At 41.4% G+C, this 22,663-nt stretch overlaps 2 protein-coding genes across 7 annotated transcripts in view; one reads left to right on the top strand and one right to left on the bottom strand.

Moving 5' to 3' along the window:
- The window catches only part of DDX42 (DEAD (Asp-Glu-Ala-Asp) box helicase 42), a 35,964-nt gene extending 33,646 nt beyond the window's left edge, over positions 1-2,318 (bottom strand). Inside the window, exons 1-2 of one of the 6 annotated variants that reach the window (XM_005858642.2) lie at positions 2,279-2,318; positions 1,789-2,195 (exon numbers count right to left, since the gene is read on the bottom strand). The gene's annotated coding sequence lies outside the window, so the exon portion shown is untranslated. The other 5 variants (XM_014532161.1, XM_014532158.1, XM_005858643.2 and 2 more) reach the window with 5 other exon arrangements.
- Positions 2,319-2,398: 80 nt separating this feature from the next.
- CCDC47 (coiled-coil domain containing 47) lies at positions 2,399-17,206 on the top strand. Its single transcript, XM_005858646.2, has 13 exons — positions 2,399-2,563; positions 6,969-7,237; positions 7,702-7,809; positions 8,321-8,495; positions 10,072-10,193; positions 10,430-10,495; positions 10,925-11,026; positions 11,209-11,319; positions 12,416-12,501; positions 13,822-13,880; positions 14,632-14,741; positions 14,949-15,116; positions 16,625-17,206. Exons 2-13 carry the CDS (start codon positions 6,974-6,976, stop codon positions 16,703-16,705), a joined length of 1,452 nt encoding a protein of 483 aa, XP_005858708.1. The 5' UTR covers positions 2,399-2,563; positions 6,969-6,973; the 3' UTR covers positions 16,706-17,206.
- Positions 17,207-22,663: the final 5,457 nt, after the last annotated feature.

Below are 22,663 nucleotides of genomic sequence, written 5' to 3'. Positions count from 1 at the left end.
GAATCAGTGAAAAACATACCCTAAGGTAATTTTTTTTAAAGAGGAAAATAAGAGCTGATTATATTAGTATCATTTTGATAAAAACTAAAATATAAACAGCTGCACTCCTCCATGAATTATACTCAATTACAATAGAATCTAAGTCAGATCTTTTCACTCCTCTGCTCAAAACCCTCAGATGGTTCCCATCTCCAGCACAGCAAAAGTGAAATCCTCACAATAGCCTAAAAGGTCCCAGTAGTTCTGCTCCCATCCCCAATTCTTTTCTTTTCCTCCCCTGAGCTTATCTCCTACCACTCCCTCCTTTGCTCACAGCGCTACAGCACATTGGTCTTCGAACTGGTCCTCTGCCAGGCCTTTAACCGGGTGCTAACCTCTGCCTAGAACATTCCTTTCCCCAGACACTGGCTGGGCTCACACCCCCTCACCTGCTTTCAATCTGCTTAAATATTAGGTTATCTGTATCCCTGCCCACCCTACTTCAAAATGCAACACCTTCCCATCTTTCATCCCAGCTGTATTTTTTCCTAAGGCACTAATAATCTTCTAATTTACAGTATAATTTATAGATTTATTTCTGTCTCTCTTCCCTCCACTAAAAAGTAAGTTTCATGAGGGCTGGTGGAGGGGGGGCATCAGAGCCTAAAACAGGGCTAAGGAATAGGCACATAGGCATCAATAAGAATGTTTCTTAAATGCATGAATTGCAAATGAGGCCATACAATGCCCCTTCTAGGTACAGGAAAACACAATATACCTTTTTTTCACCGCTCAGAACTGAACATTAATTTTTGTATGAAACACTTATTGCTCACCTCCTATGTGCCAGAACTGGGCTTGGCTCTGAAAAGTTACAGTGACTAAGAAATAATCTCTGCCTTGTAGGAACTCCGGGGCGTATACAGCGGGGAGAAGAGACACAGAAACATCGTTACAAAAAAAAAATAAAAAAATCAACATTCAAGGAAGCCAAAGGAAACTGGAGCCTACAGGAGTGAGGGGCAAAAGGGGAATGCTTCACCAAAGTGACAAGGAAGCTATCATTTTCCCCCAAACTCTCGACTAGCAGGTAGTTTCTCTTTATATTATTGGTACGTATGCTTGCAACTCCACATAAATTATTTACTCACATCGGGTAGGCCGCAAAAAAGTTTGTGTGACGATGGCGATGCTAATCACCATCTACTCAAGGCTGCACAAACATCACCCACTTTGTCATTTACTGTCTTCCGATTTGGCAACTTTTGCCGATGGGATCCCCCCGATTTGGAGGCTTGCGCCCGCCAACTGCTGCCGCCTAGGGTCAGAATCCTCCCGGTGGCCATCCCAGCCTCGGAGCTCGGCAACTTGGAAATCTCTTCCGTAGTCGAGGGGGCGGGCGCTGCCTCCGGAAAGCCGCCAACTGGGCCTCCGTAGGAGTTGCGGGAGAAGCGGGAGCCAGGGAGGGCGACCCGGCTCGGAAGGACCTCTCCAGGCCTCAGCCTCGCACTCCCGCCCCTCCCCGTCTTCCCAGGGGCTCCGCCGACTCTTTGTTAACTGAGGCCGCGGTTCCCTGGCTTTCGCTAGGCCCCGCAGTTGCCTCCGGTGCGACCAAGGGGTCGCGGCCCCGCGTCCAGACCCACCTCGCGCAAAACTGCTGCAGTAGCGGCAGCAACTACTACCGCCGCCGCGGAGTCTCACGTCCCGGAGTACGCGCGGTCCAGGCCGCGTCCCGCCGCGCTCCTCCTTCTCCGCCCCTTTCGCCGCCGCCACTCGACCCGTTGCTGACTGGGGGAGGGGAGCACACACCTGACATGCGCAATGCAGAGCGCGGGCCGAAGGGCGGGGTCTGGGTCTGCGATTCCCGGAAAGCGCCGCGGGCTCCTGGCCTTAAAGCTCCAGAATGCCTTGGAGACCGCTCAGGCCGTTCGACGGGGCTCTGCTGCTGGGTCAGGGGTGTCCATAGCCTGTATACGAAATGGGCCTAGGAGGGGAGAAAGAGTAGCAATGACGAGGAGCCGCCCAAAAATTCCAAGAAAAGGGGCTGGGGCGGAAGCCGCATGTACATAAGACCGTCGACCCCCTAAACGCTGGTCCTTTGCAAATACGACCTGGGCAACATCCCTCCTCGTGCCTCCGGCCGCGTGGTTCCATGGAGCATGGCCACCTTCAGCTTCCGGAGCACCACTTCAGTGTGATAACAACTTGACTGAATCCTAGCGGAGAGGGATGGGATTGGCGAGAGCAGTTCCGGCCCCGGGGCCGAGATTATGTAATTTTCCCAGCAGCCCCACCTCACCTCTGCTGGGCGTAGGTGGGGGAGGTCTCGCGCGGTCCCGGAAGCTGCGTCCCGCCCCTTCGCCGCGCGCAGGCGCGGACGGGCCGCACGCAGTCTACGTAACGGATGGCAGAGGCGACGTGACGAGTGGGACGGCGTGACTGAGCTACCGGGTATTGCTGTGTCCTAGAGGCATCAGGGGCACTAAAACCGCGGTGACCGCGCAGGCGGCGGCCAGGCCGCGAGGCCCGTGGGGTAGAGGTGGCAGACGCAGGACCGCTGAGCCGGTTTCTAGCCCCGGTACAGGTAGGAAGCGGGCCGTGGCGTGTGAGTCGGTGGGGGCCGGGCCAGTCCCAAGTGGTCGCTCTCGAGTTGCGTGGCCTAGCCCGGTCCGGTTTCCCACCCACCCCCCTAGGTCAGGCCTGTGGCGACATGCACCGGCCCCCGCCGCTCCTTCTCACTTCTCCCGACTTTCTTAAACCACACAAGCCAGCTTCGCCCACTCCAAGGCCCATGTTCTGTGGGTCTTCCGGATTGGGGTGCTTTTGAACGGTTCTGCGGCACTTCCTCACAGATCTGTGAGCAAATGCCAACCCGAAGGGCAAAGGTAGAGGAAGCTTACAGTATGTAGCAGGAAGAATGGAGTACAGATGTCAGGATGAATTGATTCTCCATAGTGGGGAATGGACCCTGGTGGTTTGACAGAAGCAACCACCTCTGACTGGTCCTCTCGGTCGGGTTCTAACACAAAACGCGTTTTCATTCAATGTGTGCGTGACTTCCAGAAGTCTGGCCATTGTCAGAAAGGCCTACCCAGCGGTTGACCCCTTTGGCGGTCGAATGACCCTTTCATGGGGGTCGCCTAAGACCATCCTGCACATCAGATATTTACATTAGCAATTCATAACAATGGCAACATTACAGTTATGAAGTAGCAACGAAAATAATTTTATGGTTGGGTCACAACATGAGGACCTGTATTTAAAGGGCCAGAAGGTTGAGAACCGCTGGAACAAGTAATGATTTCCCCCACTTATTCCCCGCTGGTTTTGTGAGTCCAGACCCAATCTGTGAGAGGCTGCTGAGTGAGCTTGCAGGAGGTAATGAAACCAGACTTGTTAGTGTTTGTGTTCCCTGCCTAGGAGTCTCATTCAGGACTGGTGGCCTGGCAGGGAATTGTGCAATTGAGAAATGAATTGACAGGTGGAGCAGAGAGACCTGAAAGGGAAGACCAAGGCACAAATGGCTTGGATAATTTTAACCTAAATAACCTAGAAGGCTCTATGTTACAGTGCTGAGTTATCTTAGAAATGCTTCTATGGTGTGAACATTCTACGTGGAAATCCAGCTTGAAATGATCAGACCTTTTGGCAGGCAATTGACTGTGTCAGTGTTAACTTTTATTTGCTTCTACTTGAAAAAGTTTAAACCAGATCTGAAAAAGAAAAACACTAAAAACGAAGTTTTTAAATCTTAAAGAGTGTTCATAAGGCACAGGGGAAGGAAGTAATGGGACCTAATATTTATTGCGTACCTTCTGTGTGCCAGGCACAAGTCTGTACTGCCCACACTACAGCCCTGTGATGCAGTGGTATCTCTTTTTTATAAGTGGGGAGCAGGAAATTTTAAGTAATTAACCCAAGATCATATGGTTGGCAAATGGTAGAGCTGACATTAAACCAAATCTAACTATACCAAATGCTTGCTATTTTTCATGTGTCTTCTACTTTTGACTATCTATACTAATAAAAGGGTAATATGCTAATTAGACCGGATAGATGGACAATCAGGCCCGCAGGGGAGAGCAGTTAAGGGCAATCAGGCAGGCAGGTAGGTGAGTGGTTAGGCGCCAGCTGTCCGGATTGTGAGAGGGATGTCCGACTGCCGGTTTAGGCCTGAGCCCGCAACCCAGGAATGTGCCCTGATTAGGAGTCGAACTGTGACCTCCTGGTTCATATGTCGATGGTCAACCACTGAGCCACGCTGATAGGGCAATGCTGATAAGTATAAGTTTTAAATCTGTCAGATCTGTTTTCCTGTTCATTCCCAATACCACTGCCAGTTCAATCGTGTGCTTTTTTCTTTAAAAAAAAAATATTTTTATTGATTTCAGAGAGGAAGGGAGAGGGAAAGAGAGATAGAAACATCAGTGATGAGAAAGAACTATCGATCGGCTGCCTCCTGCACGCCCTCCACTGGGGATAGGGCCCACAACCCAGGCATGTGCCATTGACCGGAATCGAACCTGGGACCCTTCAGTCCACAGGCTGATGCTCCATCCACTGAGCCAAACCAGCTAGGGCCGTTTTTTTTTTTCTTATCTAATTATTTCAACCACTTAATTTTTCCTGCTTCAGGTGCCCTTTTCCAGTTCACCCTGTGTATGAGCTGTCAGAGATAGTGTCATTCTCCTACTTAAATTCTTTAGTTGATTCTAATTATTCAAACTTATTAGTGTGGCATTTAAGTAAAGATCATTATGATCTGGTCCCTGTTGGCTTTTCCAGCCTCATTTCCCCCTCTTGAGTCTATAAACCCAACATCCTATCAAACTCCTACAATATGTTATTTTAGGCCTTTATGCATAACTATTCTTCCATCTGCAGTGCCTGTTCTTGCATGCAGAAACCATGCTTTTTAATTTTTTAAAGAACTTTTTCTTTTTATTACAAAAGCACATCATAGGAAAATTAGAAAACATAAAGAAAAATAAGGCAAAATGCCCATAGTCCTACCATACAAAGTAATTATTATTTATATGTAGATGTATATACATCCTTCCAAACTATTTTGTTTACACGTATTCGCTTCTAAAATAATATGGATTCTAACTTCATTTGTAACAATTTTTAAAAAAATATATATTTTATTGATTTTTTACAGAGAGGAAGGGAGAGGGATAGAGAGTTAGAAACATCGATGAGAGAGAAACATCGATCAGCTGCCTCCTGCACATCTCCTACTGGGGAGGTGCCCGCAACCCAGGTACATGCCCTTGACCGGAATCGAACCTGGGACCCTTCAGTCCGCAGGCCGACGCTCTATCCACTGAGCCAAACCGGTTAGGGCCATTTGTAACAATTTTTAATGGACAAAAAGTAAATTTGCTTTTTGTATATACCCACGGTTTAACCAAACAATTTCAAATTTTCCACTACTATAAGTAATACTGTAACACATATCCTTGAAGCTGAATTCTTGTGCAAATTTACAATTATTCAGGAGTTATATTTTACTCTCTTGGCTTAATATCTGACATGGTAGTATGTTCAGTGAAGGTACATTTATTTAGATATCGTAGGATCATTTTATGAAAAGCAGTAAAAGCCAGAGTTCTTATATTATTCTGCAGGACTTGCTAGCTTTTGATGGTTATTGAATCCTTAGGTAGCAAAAGTTGCATTTTAGAAAAATGGCCATGATTTTTATGGAAAGTTGAGACAAGGGAGACCATTTAGGAAAATACTGTGGTTCTTCAGCAGGTGGTGGTAGCTTAGGTTATGGTGGCTTTAAGAATCAAAGGAAATACCAGGATTTGGTGGCTGATTAGATTTCAAAGGGAAAAGAAAGTGAGAAATTAGATATCTTGCTTTTTTTTCAGTAAGTAAGATTGGGAAAATGGGGTTAATATTAATATAAAAATAGAGATATTCAGGTACCTGTTGATTTTGAGACAGTTGTAGAGGAGGGATCTGCAGACTGAGATGTGGACTATTTTTGTACAGCCTGTGAACGAAGAGTGGTTTTTCCCATTTTAAAAGGTTTTACAAACTTTTTATTTTGTGTTAGTTTAGTCTGTACAGCATAGTGGTTAGACAATAATATACTTTACAAAGTGGTCTCCCCAATATTTCAGGTATGCACCTGGCCCATATATAGTTATTGTAATACTAGTTATTACGGGTGGGGTCCCTCTGCCTGGCTGGTGATCGCCCAGTTCCAATTGAGGCTGATGGGGGTTAGCTGGCCCAGGAGGGACCATGGGAAGGCTCCAGGGCATGTCCAGCCCTCTCGCCCAGGCCCTCTTGCCCAGTCCCAATTGCCGGACCCCAGCAGCAAGCTAACCAACCGTTGGAGCATCTGCCCTCTGGTGGTCAGTCTGCATCATAGCGACTGGTCGAGGTGTTGACCAAAAGTTTGACAGATCAGTCGGACACTTAGCATATTACGTTTTTATTATATAGGATTATTGAATATATTCCCTATGCTGTACTTTACATCCCCATGACTATTTTTGTGACTACCAATTTGTAGTTTTTAATCCCTTCACTTTTCCCCTCAGGCCCAACTCCCAATCCCCTCCTCTAACCCCCCACCAGGCTCTGGCAAGTATCAGTCTGTTCTGTGATTCTAGGAGTCTGTTTCTATTTTGTTTGGTCATTTATTTTGCTCATGTATTGTTTTCATTACCACCAACAGATAAGTAGTTGCATCTCATTCTTATTATATCCCTCCCCAGTTCCTATATAAAGTTTTTCAAAAAATGCTTACTGAATGCACAGTGTAAAAGATTTTACAGATAATTAGTGACAGAATCCAGCTGAGAACCTAGGCCTCTTTACCCCCACCTCATTGTTTTTTGTGATGCTTTCTAAAATGAATAATATTGAGAGAAAAGTAGGAGAGTGTCATAGATATATATCTTTTGTTTCCAAATTTGATCAGTGTATAGAGTAGCAGTCCATTTAGGTTTTGTGTGTTTTTTTTTAAGGTGCCATGAAAGTCTTCCTTGCTTTCTGTGTTGTCCTTTTGGTGTTTGGGAGTGTCTCTGAAGCTAAGTTTGATGATTTTGAGGATGAGGAAGACATAGTAGAGTATGATGATAATGACTTTGCTGAATTTGAAGATGTCACAGAAGATTCTGTTACTGAATCTCCTCAACGGGTGATTACCACTGAAGATGATGAAGACGAGACCACTGTGGAGTTAGAAGGGCAGGATGAAAACCAAGAAGGAGATTTTGAAGATGCAGATACCCAGGTGAGGTTTTTTTTTATTGATTTTTCGGGAAATTGGAAGGATGGGAAAATTTTTAACTAGCACTTTTCCCAGACTTTAAAAGTAAGACCCAGGTCTAGGGAGATGTTTACTCTCTGGTATCTTCATTTTTGTTTAGTATGTGGAGTTCTTCTAAATGTTTTGTGGTGTTTTCCCACCTTTCACATTGATGGAAAAATGAATTGTCTTTCTCCTCTTTGGAAAGCATGGGGTGGGGGGTTGGAAGTGATAGAGGATGGATTCTATGCGTGGATGGGAATTATATCATTTTGAACTCAGGGTTCAAGAGTATTGGAGAGTCATTTGTTAAAAACATGTAATATCTCTGTGTTCTGTACTTGTTGCTAACATGTTCTATTTTCCTCTACAATTGTTGCCTTCAAAAAAGAGATATAATTGCTGGTGACATGTGTAGAGAAAAACAGATTGCTGCCTCATTTTTGTAGGAGGGAGATACCGAGGGTGAGCCATATGATGATGAAGAATTTGAAGGTTATGAAGACAAACCAGATACTTCTTCTAGCAAAAATAAAGACCCAATAACAATTGTTGATGTAGGTATACCGGATTCTAAATTCCAAACTAACCAACAAAATATCTTACTGTTATTAATCCCAGAAATATAATTAGTGACATGTAGCTGGTGTTGATATAATAGTGGTAGCTATGAAAGAGTTTGACATCAATTCTTCTCATAAAACTCCACACCTATAGAGGCAATCCCTGTGTTTTTGTTCTAGTCCTCATAGTTTTATTTATTAAGGAATGATGAAGATGATAGCCATTGGATTTATTTTGGGGTGGGAGTCAGAATCAAGTTTAATACAAAGGGCTTTCCATCCTTTTATCCTACTTGACTGTCTTCACATTTCCTTAAAGAGTCTTTTACAGAGCCAGCCTGGAAAATCAAAATGGGCATGTTTTTCAAAGTATAATCATATTTAGTGACCGTTATTTAAAGTATCTACTTCTGTTTATGGGTTTTTTCGTTGTCCTTCATTCCATTAGTTAGACTCCATCCTTCAGCCTCAACTAACATTAAATGGAATAATTGTTTTTCTTTAGGTTCCTGCACACCTCCAGAACAGTTGGGAGAGTTATTATCTAGAAATTTTGATGGTGACTGGTCTGCTTGCCTACATCATGAACTATATCATTGGGAAGAATAAAAACAGTCGCCTTGCTCAGGCCTGGTTTAACTCTCATAGAGAACTTTTGGAGAGTAACTTTACCTTAGTAGGTAAGTTAGGCTAATAGAAGTCCTGCTGTGGGCTTGGAAAACATCTAATAAGAACTGTTTATTCCCCTCAGTATAAGTACCTAACTGCTTTCAGGGACTGCCAAAGAGGGTGCTTTTTTATTTTCTTTCACGGGATCCTGTTTTTGTTAGGTTTTATATGCTGAATAAATTGTATTTATGAAATGATTTTCTCATCTGTTATTAATCAACATTTGCTAAAGAGCAATTGTTTCAAAACATTTGGATAAGAGTCTGGCTGAAAGCAAGGAATTTTAACATTTTAAGTAGCTTGATAAATACTTTCAGTTCATCTTTTAGAAATTAGAATTCTCTCAGGTTCTAGGCACTTGAGTTTCTGATCCACTGAAGAGGTGTGTACACTGAAGTACAGGAGAGGAGCCCCTGCAGTTGTATAGTGTAAAGAGTAAGGTGGACTTGCCCACCTTCAGCTCTGTTTGGCATTTAACACTTTGTTTCCCTTTAATAGGAAGCAAGTATGCATCTGCTCTGCTCTTTAGCAGACTGTTTACATGTTGTGCTAGGGACTTTGCATATATTGTTTCTCATTTAGACTTTGTAACAATACTGTCAGTTGGAAAGTTTCTTTTTTCCTAAGGAGGGGACTGAAATCCAGGAATGCTATTTTCTTGCAACCATGATATATTTAAACTTAGTATACATGCTTTCAAATTCCATGCTGTCTCTGCTGTACCATATTATTTCAGAGTACTTATTCACCTGGACATTAGGAAAATAATAAGCCGCCTTTAATGCCTTCCACTTCCTCTCATGTGTTTTCATTTGGTGTGTCAGTCTTGCTTTACCTTGTGAGGTTCAGCACTTTCTTTCATACATTAATTAAATGAAGTGAGAGAATGGTTGGAATTTTAGCTTTTTCTAGATCTAAAATACAGCTCTTAATACCACTATTATTTTGCTGTTGAAAAAGCAAACTTGGTCAAAGTTAAGTCATACACATGGTGAGGGAGTGTTAAATAGTTTGTAGTGATGGTATTTTTTTATTATTATTCATTACATTGGGAGTATTTTTTAAAAATATATTTTATTGATTTTTTTACAGAGAGGAAGGGAGAGGGATAGAGAGTCAGAAACATCGATCAGCTGCCTCCTGCACACCCCCTACTGAGGATGTGCCCGCAACCAAGGTACATGCCCTTGACCGGAATCGAACCTGGGACCCTTGAGTCCGCAGGCTGACGCTCTATCTACTGAGCCAAACTGGTTAGGGCAGTATTTTTAACTTTGGGGAAAAACATTTAAACTGATTTTGCTCCATTTTTTATCTACTCTTAAGAAACTTATACTGAAGCTGACTGTCTAACGAACAAGAACATAGTAGTAATGCTAGAGTATGATTTTTTTATGGAGACAATAGAGTTTTAAAAGTAAAAGGAACGATGCCCATTTGTTGTCATGTATGTTCAAAGGAGAGTTCTATATGATCTCAAAGTATTGCCACCCTAAAACTCTGATCATTGTGGGGTCAGAGTGGAGGAGGGAGTGGTAATTAGGCCTCAACACTTTTAGGGAATCACATTAAGTGGTTTACTCCTAGGGGATGATGGAACAAACAAAGAAGCCACAAGTACAGGAAAGCTGAACCAGGAGAATGAGCATATCTACAATCTGTGGTGTTCTGGTAGAGTGTGCTGTGAGGGGATGCTTATCCAGCTCAGGGTAAGTAGGGAATTTCTGGTGCAATGTATATGTCTTGTATATGTCTACCTTTTGTTTTTTCCAGCATGATTCAAAATCCTCTAAGTTTAGTGTCTTCAAGGAGGTCTAAAAGTCATCTTCTACTACTAACTGTCAAATGTCAAGTATATTTCACACATCTGATTCTCTCTCCAGGGTCTCTTCTTTGTAGTAAGTGGAGGTAACAGCTGTTCTCTCTTTTTCCCCCACCCCCCCAGTTCCTCAAGAGACAGGACTTACTGAACGTCCTGGCCCGTATGATGAGGCCAGCAAGTGATCAAGTGGTATGTATTCTTGCTGTTTTTCTCTGTACAGATCGAATTCTTAATTTCTTAGAGCTTATTCCATTTATTGTTTAGATTCCGTTTGGAGTTACTGACAACTTGTGTACTTTGTCAGAAAATGGGCCCTTCTCTATTTGCACAGATCATTGTCCACTCAGTGTGTAGCTGTGGGTGGAGGTGCGTGTGATTAGGTCAGTCACCTGGATAATGTCTCTTTTGATTAATAGCAAAGTCAGCTGATTAGGGACCTTCTGCTACATAACACAACAGAATCATGGGAGTGATACCCCATCATTTCACAAGTCCTGTTCCCATTCAAGGGGAGTATGTACGTATACACCAGGGGAATCTTCGGGGCCATCTTAGAAATAGGCCTATCACAGAACCTAACAGGTGAGTTTTGTTTGTTTTTTGTTTTTGTTTTAATAGCAAATAAAAGTAACCATGAATGATGAAGACATGGATACCTATGTGTTTGCTATTGGTACTCGGAAAGCCCTGGTACGACTGCAGAAAGAGATGCAGGATCTGGTATGTTGACTATTATAACTCAAACATACATAGAAATTGTGCCTAATTATTACATAGATGTTCAGCTTCAGAGCATAGCATAATTAATCACTTTGAAATAGGTCAGTACATATTCTCTTGAGAAGAAAACGTCTGTGCTTAATAAAATGTCACATCTTACTTTCAATTACTTCTTCCTCTAGAGTGAGTTTTGTAGTGACAAACCTAAGTCTGGAGCAAAGTATGGACTGCCAGACTCCTTAGCCATCCTGTCAGAGATGGGAGAAGTCACAGAGGGAATGATGGATACAAAGGTAAGTGTGATGGAAGGCATATATTTGCAGACCTTGGCATTTGCAAGGTACTCTCCCTAAAACTCACGCTGTACAACAGCGGTTCTCAACCTGTGGGTCGCAATTTGTAACAATGAAATTGGGGGTCACCACAACATGAGGAACTGTATTAAAGGGTCACGGCATTAGGAAGGTTGAGAACCACTGCTGTACGAGTTCTTCATTTATGATAGTGTATTGATTATGTGTTCCTTTCCCCAAAATACTCTAATTCTTTCTTTAAGCAATAGATTAACTTGTCAAAAAAAATTGTTTAGTGAAGAATTCTCTAAATCCAGAGCAAATTATTCCTAGGATTGCTGATGGCTTTTAGTTTTTTTTAAAAAAGGACTACAACTTTTATCTTTATCACCATGTCATTTAGTCCATTATTTTAGTTTCAACTAGTGTAAGAGAAGAGGGATGTATAGAGAGCCATGTTTTTTTTCTATTGGTTGTATAATGGTAACAGTACATCTTAATATCATAAAAATGTAGGCTAGCTCAAAGACAGTTATAAATGTAAGTTCAAGGTGATATGTTCATGAAGAATCTCCTAAAATTATTTAAGATTTTATCTCCATGCTTTTATTCTTATTTAGAACATTAGTTTGAGACATATTTTCAGCTGCTCAATAAGAATATTTAAGCATTGGTGTTACTAAAGAAAAGGTACAAGTTTCATTATAGAGAAATTCCTTATCTTATTTAAATTAAAATTTTTAAAAAAATATATTTTATTGATTTTTTTTACAGAGAGGAAGGGAGAGGGATAGAGAGTTAGAAACATCGATGAGAGAGAAACATCGATCAGCTGCCTCCTGCACACTCCTCACTGGGTATGTGCCTGCAACCAAGGTACATGCCCTTGACCGGAATCGAACCTGGGACCCTCGAGTCCGCAGGCCGACGCTCTATCCATTGAGCCAAACTGGTTAGGGCTAAATTTAATTTTTTAAAAGCTTTAGCCTTAATGACATTGTACAATAGCAAGGAGGACTGAAGAGTAAATATCTTTATGAAAAAAGGGAAATACATCAAACCCTACTTTAAAATATAATAATTTTCTCTATTTCAGATGGTCCACTTTCTTACACACTACGCTGACAAGATTGAATCCGTTCATTTTTCAGACCAGTTCTCGGGTCCAAAAATTATGCAAGAGTACGTATGAAATAAAAATACTGAATATGATTTTCTTCTTTAGCTTTCTGTGTTGAAACACCTGCAAGATGCTTCTGCAGTTTCCCTTACCATATGAGTGAGGGAAGTTCATGACTCCCAAGTTTCCTTTTGCTTTGACTACATGCATCAGGAAGGTAGTTGGAAACCTATGGGAGATAAACAAGCCTCCCCAGTTTGCATGTGTTGCTGCATGTGTGCACCGTGCACTCAGTGACATGGAAGAGAATCTTACAAAATGGCTCATGTAAGAAAATGCAATTGCTACTCTCTGTCCTTTGTAGTCTGTTCTTTTTTTTCCTTTTTTCAATTTATGATATGAATCTGTAATGTTTGATTGATTGCAAATCTGGCCTTTTCTGGCTTCTGTTTTTGTATAGTGGATGCTTATATTCTTTCCTAGTATATTATCAAACACGTTAAATACTCATAGTAATATTTATAGTAATATATTTCAAATGTACGTATTCAGGGCTTGAATTTGTTGTTTGAATTCCAATTTGTTGTTGTATGTTCCCATTTCAGGAGAACATACTTATTTAAGTTCACCCTTGGTGTAGAAATGGTTCTGGCCTAAATTTTTGATTAAGGGTTACTCTCTCATAGGCTGTGGAGTTGAGTACAATTAAAAGCCATTCTGGATTTTTATTGTGTGTCAGAATTACTCAGGTCCTTTTGCCTTTAGATGGTGTTGCATCATCCTTGCCTTGCTTAACTCGATATCAACACCGTGGGCAAAATACCACATTATGGTAACTGTGGAACCTTTTGGGGTGGGGGAGAGGCGAGTTGATAGTCAAAGATTACAAGGGAATCTTTGGTGAGTCGGAACTAAATTATATATGCTATAGTTGATGATTTCTAAACTTATTCTAAGCCTGGCGCAAAAATAAGATACTTCATTATAGGAAGGAAGATAAAATAGGAGTTGGAAATAGAACATAGAAACTCATCAAAATAAGCAGAAATGTTATTTAAAATATGGGCCTCTTACTTAAATGTAGGCTTATTTCTGGTTCCCCAGGTGAGATGGAATATATCTTGCCTGGAGGGGATATCACTTGGAGGTGTTCAAGTATAGGATAAAGGTCACTTGGGAATGCATTCATCAGTTAGGCAAGTGGATCAGGTGACCTGTAAAGCTCCTTCAGGCTCTGAGATTATATTTGACTATGGGATGCCAAGTCAAATACTATGCTGATTAATTGTAGGTATCTATTCATCTAAGTGAACTGGGTAATTTATATGCGTAGAGAATATCTTTCTTGTGTTCTTTCTAAATAGCCTTTTCTTTCATGACAGGGAAGGTCAGCCTTTAAAGCTACCTGAAACTAAGAGGACACTACTGTTTACATTTAATGGTAAGTATCCCATGTCCTGTCTGGGTTCTTTGTTTTCTGAGAGATGACCTTAAGGAGAGTATTGTTCCCTCCTAAGTGACAGCTATAAAAAAAACTATATTAGCCCTAACCCGTTTGGCTCAGTGGATAGTCGGCCTTCGGACTGAAGGGTCCCAGGTTCAATTCCAGTCAAGGGCATGTACTTTGGTTGCGGGCACATCCCCAGTAGGGGGTGTGCAGGAGGCAGCTGATTGATGTTTCTCTCTCATCGATGTTTCTAACTCTCTATCCCTTTCCCTTCCTCTCTGTAAAAAAATCAATAAAATATATTTTTTAAAAAACTATATTATTTAAATATAGCTGGTTTGACTCAGTGGATAGAGTGTCAGCCTGCGGACTGAAGGGTCCCAGGTTCGATTCTGGTCAAGGGCACATGCCTGGGTTGCGGGCTCAATCCCCAGTGTGGGGCATGCAGGAGGTGGCCAATCACTGATATTTCTCTCTCTCTCTCTCTCTCTCTCTCTTCTCCTACCTCTCTGAAATCAATAAAAATACATTAAAAAACAAACTACATTAAAACAAACCCCATGCCTTCTTATTGCTGTTGGTTTTCTTCAATAAGAGATCCTTGTATATACTTTAATTTATATTTTCTGTTGCATTTTAGCTGCCTAAGAAAAAAGGAGTTTATTAATTAAAAAAAGAGAGGGAGCTGGCAACTCAGAAGTATTAATGCTCTGTTAACTCAATAGGAAATTGCTTTGTTTTCCAGTGCCTGGCTCAGGAAACACTTACCCAAAGGATATGGAAGCTTTGCTACCCCTGATGAACATGGTGATTTACTCTATTGACAAAGCCAAAAAGTTCCGACTCAACAGAGAAGTAAGACTGCAGCCTTTATCCTAAGTTGGCACCTGTTATTTTTTTCCTCTGGGGGAATCATCTATCGAGGATTTCAGTGATTGTATCTTTGCTACTTTACTTGAAAGTGCTAAATGGGAGTAGTTTTATGAAAGAATACTAAATGGGCTTTTGCTTCTGTTGAATTAAAATGGATTTCTTATGAAACTCTTTGTTTCTTGGGGAAAGGGCAAACAAAAAGCAGATAAGAACCGAGCTAGAGTGGAAGAGAAATTCTTGAAGCTGACGCATGTGCAAAGACAGGAAGCTGCACAGTCTCGGCGTGAGGAGAAGAAAAGAGCAGAGAAGGAGCGGATCATGAATGAGGAAGATCCTGAGAAACAGCGCAGGCTCGAGGTAAGACCAACTTTTCTTATTACTGGGGTAAAACTAAGATTTATAAGGATACCTATTTGTACCAAATTGGCTCTTAAGGTAATTTTGTGGAGGAATGTACACAGGCTAAAAGTTTAGCATTTTCTCAGTACTTGGGACCTTCAGTTAGTTAGTGGCACTTGAAGAATAGGGCTTCAAACCATGTTAGAGTGAGTCTGATCCTGGAGAATGATATGAATTACCCTATTCCCCCTGCACAATCTTATTTTGCAAGTTAAACTATCATCTTTCAAGCCAAATACTTACTGAAGTAGAAAATAGGAATTTTAATAGAAGCCAGCACATGTACCCTATGGTTCAAGTAAACTTGTTTTATAACATTTCTAATTTCATTATAGAATTAGAGACTTATGATATTATTTTTTTGTATTTTTGGTGTCTATTTTGTACATAACTAGATTTTCAAACTTAAGAGCTTTTTAGATTGTGGTATATTATGTTTCAGATACCAGCATGTTCTCACATTTTTGTGAAGTAAGATACCATAGTCCAGCTCTAAAATTTTAAATCTTATAAATGCTGATCAGAAAAAGAGGAGGAGAACAAAGTTCTGGGTGATGTGGCACTTTAGTTGCCTGTAGAGTCATTAAAGCTGTTGAGCCAAGTGCCCAGGATACCACAGGCGTCCTCTCATCTTATCATTTCTCATCATTTTTCCTTTAGTTTAGTCTATGGGAATTTTTCCTCTGAAAATAGAGCTGTGTGTTTATGCAACCTTCTGTATAAATAAAAATGGCTTTTTAATGAATACACTGGAACAATCTACATGGAATCATTAATAGATAATGCCTTTCATTTTTCTATGAAAAAAGTTTTCTAGTTCTTTCCAGGGTTTGAAACTACAATAGGTTTAAGAAAAAGGAGGGCCCAGAACTTAAGTCAGAAGTGAACTAACCTTAATTCTACCATGTAAAAATAAAATAATCCTTTACACAACTCTCATGCCTAAAGGTAACCACTGTTACCTTTTAGCTTATAACTAAATATAGCTTATTTAGTTCCCCAACTCTATATATGTTTAGTGTGCATACAGGGATCAACCAATGAGTGCATAAATTAGCAGAACAGCAAATTGATGTTTCTCTCTCTCAAATCAATTTTTAAAAAAAGATCTTATGCTTTTCTGAAATGAAGTACAAATCCTTGGTAAATTCATGTAATTGTTATGTTGAAAGTGCACCTAGTGTTTCCTGGGTATAGGAAAAATCAGACCAGACTAACAAAGCCAACTTAAATATAGTATTTAGTTTCTGATTTGATATTGTAGTTACCGTTGCTTCATTTCAAGTTAATTTTTGTTAACCAATGTAGATATTAGCAATTTTTAAAACTATCTTCTGGAATGTTGTTTATAGTACAAGTCTAGGTTTTTGAATAATATTATAGGCAGTATTCTAGTTTTGATTTTTTAAAAATCTGTGCTTAGAGCTTAGTTTGGATTATCTCTGTCTGTCTGTCTGTCTCTCTAGGAAGCTGCCTTGAGACGTGAGCAAAAGAAATTGGAAAAGAAGCAAATGAAAATGAAACAAATCAAGGTGAAAGCCATGTAAAGTCATCTCAGAGATCTGAGTCCTGCTGCCACCTATAAGCTCTGTATTCACAGGGAGCGTTAAAAATATCAGTCCATTTCTCATCTGAAAGTTTAAGCACTCCCAGTGACTGAGAAATCCTTATTTCATCATCTGTTCTGTTTTTGGTTTAGAATTTACGGAAGTTAGAAATACATAGGAAGGACTCTGTTTCAGTAATTTTCTTCCAGATAATCACATTATTTTGATTATTTTACAAAAGGAATGATATGTGAACTCTGTAGTTTTAAAATACTTTTAAAATTATAACATGAATCATCAGTGCTTTTAGTGCTATTATATTTGAAGAAATATCATGAGTTTATAGATAAACAATTAGATTATTGCTTTTTATTTAAACTAGGCAGTTGAAATGGCTATAAAGAATGACCCTAAACCAAGATTCCACAAATAACAATAAACATTGCTTGTTTTCTTGTGTGTCTACATTAAACTTGTAAAAAAATAAAATTTAGAACACTATCTGTGGTGTTGAAATTTCAGGGACTCAGAACAGTGTAGTTCACTCTATCTGTTTTGTAGGTGGAGGGTGCTGATGACAGTATTATAGGGTATCCAGATTTTAGGGTACTGACATGTACTGGAAAATTCTACAGATAGTACAGGAGCACAGTTCTCTCCTTACCTGATACCATAAGCTAATGACATTGTGAATGCTGTATTTTAAGTGGTTGTATGTTTTTCTTGAGTTAAATGCATGAAAAATTACCTGCTTCACCTAGAGCAGATCAGTGGTCTACGTGAAGTCGAAGATGTTTTCCTTCTTGGTTGCCTCACCCTATTGGATGTTCATGGAGAAGTTCTCTTCTCTGTGTTGTGGCTGTGTCCCTTTGCTTCTCCTGCTTTTATCTCTTCCACAGCTGAGGCTGGGTATATTTTTTCCAGAGAAATAGCCATGAATATGCATAAATACACTTTTAAAAATGAGCTTTCCTAAACTATTGAGAGTTCTGCCTCTTGAGCATGGGTGGGGAACCTTTTTTCTGCCAAGGGCCATTTGGATATTTATAATATCGTTCTTGGGCCATACAAAATTATCAACTTAAAAATTAGCATGCTGTCCTAGCCAATTTGGCTCAGTGGGTAGAGTGTTGGCCCGCGGACTAAAGGGTCCCAGGTTTGATTTCAGTCAGAGTTGCGGGCTCGATTCCCAGTATGGGGTGTGCAGGAGGCAGCTGATCAATGATTCTCTCTCATCATTGATGTTTCTATCCCTCTCCTTCTCTAAAATCAATAAAAATATATATATTTAAAATTATCATGCTATATTTGGTCAGGCATTTAATTAACTCATCCCTAATGCCTGGCAGGGCCAGACCAAATGATTTCATGGGCCTTATACAACCCTTGGGCCAGACGATCCCTACCCCTGCTCTTGAGAAAGGAACTCTTGGGGGAGAGGCCCATTCATCTGCACGAGCATTTAGCTTGTTCAGATTTCTGCATTTTATAAATGCTTCCTAGTAAGAAAGCATTTTTTTAAGTCACTGCTTCACCAGGTAATTTTTGCTGGGGATGGGAAAGGGTTGGGTTTTTTGGTGGGAGACGGGTGGGCGGGTATATTTTTGCTGATGCTTTATGTGCAGGTGTGTTCTGAGGCAATAAAGTTGCTGTGGAAACAGAATGTGCTGCTGCCTTTGAAACTGCATGGAAACTTTTCACATGGGTTTTTCTCTTAGTTAATGAAGAAATGTGTCAGCTCGGAAATGCAAATGTAATTTTTTAAAACAGTTCATGAAATTAAGTTATTAAAAATAACAAGACTTAATGCTATATAATTCTAGAATTAGCCTTGTTTTACAAACCTTTAAAATACATTTTAGAAATCAAAATTGATATGCTTAGCTATCTTTAATAAAAGCTTTCTTAAAGTCCCACACATTTGGGCCATGGCAGCTAATTTTGTAATTTAAGCATTCATATGAATGGTAACCTATGGACATATATTAAACTCATTGACAAAAATCTCAGAGTGCCGCCTTTACTTTTCTCGGGTTTCTCTACAACAGTATAAGCCCACAGGAATGTTTTTTCTGTTCAGTAAAAATCACTTAAATGCTTTTCCTTCAAAAGAGTTGGCCTTGACAAGAATCCCGTAATTGTTGCCAGTTATTTTTTAAATATTTCTATTTTTAGAACTCCATCTGTTATTGATCGGCTACTCCCTGAAGTTCCCTTCTTGAGTTAGAGGACACCATTATCTTCTAGGAATCAGAGGACAGAGAGAAGAGAATGTTGTTAACTGTCACACATTGGAAAACCACTAAGCTCTCCAATCTTGTCTGCATTGCCTGGGCACTTAGCAACGCTGAAACAAGCGCTGGACTGGGAAATAAAACCTGGTTTTTAGTGCCAACAAAACCAATAACAAATCCTTTGACTTAGGGCAAGTCCTTAACCTCTTTGAGTCTCTGTTCTGTTCTTCCTCCTACAAAGTAAGGATCGTAATTATTTTCTCTACCTACCTCACAGGTATATCAACACCAAGAGATAGTATCTGTAAAATTCTCTTCTAAACTATAGCATTGTAAAAATGTTAGGGATGTGCCCTGGCCAGGTGGCTCAGTATTGGAGTGTAGTTCCATGCACCCAAAGGTTATGGGTTCGATCCCAGTCCGGACACAAACCTAGGTTGCGGGTTTGATACCTGGTAAAGGAGCAAACAAGAGGCAACCGGTGGATGTTTTTCTCTCTTTCAAAAGTCAACAAAACAAAAAAAATACAACATATCCTCAGGTGAGGATTTTCAAAAAAATGTTAGTGGCCTCTGGCTCTCCCTGTCCGAAGCACGCCAGCACCTTTCCCATTCCCCTCTTCTTCCCCCAAGTGTGTTACCTTTGCTTTTCCCCTCTAAGCCAGTGGTTCTCAACCTGTGGGTCGCGACCCCTTTGGGGGTCAAACGACCCTTTCACGGGGATCGCCTAAGACCATCCTGCATATCAGATATTTACATTATGATTCATAACAGTAGCAACATTACAGTTACGAAGTAGCAACGAAAATAATTTTATGGTTGGGTCACAACATGAGGAACTATTTAAAGGGCCAGAAGGTTGAGAACCGCTTCAAGGGTTCTTCTTTGCTTCTATAACTTGTTTCCTGAGCCTGCCCAGCCCAACTGGCTCACGTCTATGTAACTTTCTAAAAAAACTTTCTCTTATAATTTGAAAAAAAATTAAATGAAATTTAAAAATTAAAATGTGCCCTTGCCAGGTAGCTCAGTTGGTTAGAGCGATGTCCTAATACACCAAGGTTGGGGTTCCATCCAGGGTCAGGGCACATAAACGAATCAACTAGTGAATGCATAAATAAGTGGAACAACAAATCGATGTCTCCCCTCCACCCCCACCCCTCTCTCAAAAAAATAAATCACCTAGGACTGTTTTCCAAGTGGTGCATTTTTGCTTTAATCTCGTGTTTATTTCTCCTAATAGAAACCAAGCAGATCCTTTCAGAGTTCTCTAACTTTATCTGCAATATTTGACTTTTTTTGTGGGGCAGGGCAATAGTTTATAATTCTGTTTCCTTAGTAATAGAACCTTTTCCTGTCAAGCACCAAGATGTGAATCTCCTTCAGATGAGTCTTAGACCAAAGAAATACATTGACTGGTACTCTCACTCCACTCATCCAATAGAAATGGGCAATGTGAAAATTATTTAGAGCAGTGTCTACAAGGATCTATTTTGGTGGGAAGGGTGAAATATGGTAGTTTATCATCCGGGATTCTCTCTCCTTTACTGTTCCTGCCTTCACTCATTTTGAATGATTTGAAAGGATGTAAGGGGGAGACATTTATACCCATAGGAGTGGCTTCTATTACAGACTGCTAAAGCAATAGCAAAAAGTATTTTTTTAGTTTCTGGAGTTTGGTGAGCGATGTGTCATCAATGTTTCTATCTCTCCCTCTCCCTATCTAAAAATCAATAAAAAATATCAAAATAGCCCTAGCTGGTTTGGCTCAGTGGATAGAGCGTCAGCCTGCAGACTCAAGGGTCCCAGGTTCAATTCCGGTCAAGGGCATGTACCTTGGCTGCGGGCACAGCCCAGGTGGGGAGTGTGCAGGAGGCAGCTGATCGATGTTTCTCTCTCATCGATGTTTCTAATTCTATCCCTCCCCCTTACTCTCTGTGAAAAATCAATAAAATATATTTTTAAAAATATCAAAATAAAGTTTTAAGAATAAAAGGCATTCATACCTTTTTGTTTTTAGATATTTTTAAAAATATGTTTTTATTGATTTTAGAGACAGAGGGAAAGGGATAGAGAGATAGAAACATAGATCAGTTGCCTCCTGCTCACCCCCTACTGGGGAGCAAGCCCAAATCCCTGCACCCTGACTGGGAATCCAACCGAGGACCTCTGGGTATATATCCAATTTTAGAAAAATCAGCCCCCCCTTCCTGGTTGGAGTAAGTCACTGAAAAAATAAAACAACCCACAAAAGGAAGGTTTGTTCCATCACTTGAGATTGCTTCATCCTTTCTCAAGCCCTGCCTGCTTGGCTTAGGCTAGCTTCCTCATCAAGGCAAACCTTACAGATGTCTGCAAACAGCGTATCTCTAAGGCAGTGGTTCTCAACCTTCCTAATGCCGTGACCCTTTAATACAGTTCCTCATGTTGTGGTGACCCCCAATTTTATTGTTACAAATTGAACATAATTAAAGCATAGTGATTAGTCACAAAAACAATATGTAATTATATATGTGTTTTCTGATGGTCTTAGGGGACCCCTGTGAAAGGGTCGTTCGACACCCAAAGGGGTCGCGACCCACAGGTTGAGAACCACTGCTAAGGGCTGCAGATGAGGAGAGATCCAGGGGGGAAAAAAGATAAAAATGATAGTCCCATTAGTTGAGCTGTTTTCCTTTTACAGATAAGTAACCTGAAGCATAGAAAGTGTGGGTTTCCCTTTGCAACTTGTCAGCTTGTTACCCTAGAGGCCAAAGTGAGGGGGCATTTGCGATGTCTTTTTTTAAAAAGTGTGCCCTCGCTCTAGCCGGTATGGCTCAGTGGATAGAGCGTCGGCTTGCGGTCTGAAGGGTTCCATTCCTGCCAAGGGCACGTGCCTGGGTTGAGGGCTGATCCCCAGTGGGGGGCGTGCAGGAGGCAGCCCCTCAATGGTTCTCTCTCATCATTGATGTTTCTATCTCTCTCCCTCTCCCTCTCTGAAATCAATAAAAATATTTTTAAAGAAGTGTGCCCTGGCCCTAACTGGTTTGGCTCAGTGGAGCGTCGGCCTGCGGACTGAAAGGTCCCAGGTTCGATTCTGGTCAAGGGCATGTACCTTGGTTGCGGGCACATCCCCAGTAGGGGGCGTGCAGGAGGCAGCTGATCGATGTTCTCTCTCATCGATGTTTCTCTCTATCCCTCTCCTTCCTCTCTGTAAAAAATCAATAAAATATATATAAAAGCAGTGTGCCCTGGTGGGGTAGCTCATTTGGTTAGAGCCTGGACCCCCCAGGCAGGTTGCCGCTTCCATCCCGGGTCAGGCACCTACAAGAATCAACCCATGAGTGCATCCATAGGTGGAACAGATGTGTCTCTCCCGGGCTCGCTTTCTCTCTCCCTCCCCTTTCCTCTCTCTAAAGTGTAGGGCAGGTGGTCCCATTTAAGTCCCACCACTCGGAAGTAAAATTCTCAAAGTAGCCCAGTCAGCAGTCTAGTCCCCCCCAACGCTTCATTATTGAAACCATCCCACTTCCTTCCTGCTGTGGCGGCAAGAGGTTCTGGGAGCCCTTTTCCGACCCAAAGGCTCGGTCTTTGTGGCTTCCACCCACCTGGGAAAACGGGTCCCTTCGTTGGAGACGGAGTGCCCTCCCGCACGTCTGCGCGGCAGGAGAGAACTCGCACCGAGAGCCGGTGGGGGCGGCCCGAGCGAGCGACCGGGGAACCAGGCGGAGCTTCCGACCCGCGTGGGC

The sequence above is a fragment of the Myotis brandtii genome, unplaced genomic scaffold (assembly GCF_000412655.1).
Source record: "Myotis brandtii unplaced genomic scaffold, ASM41265v1 scaffold120, whole genome shotgun sequence".
NCBI classification, from domain to species: domain Eukaryota; kingdom Metazoa; phylum Chordata; class Mammalia; order Chiroptera; family Vespertilionidae; genus Myotis; species Myotis brandtii.
The sequence above is the reverse complement of the archived record's forward strand: the minus strand, read 5'-3'. Positions and strand labels throughout refer to the sequence as shown.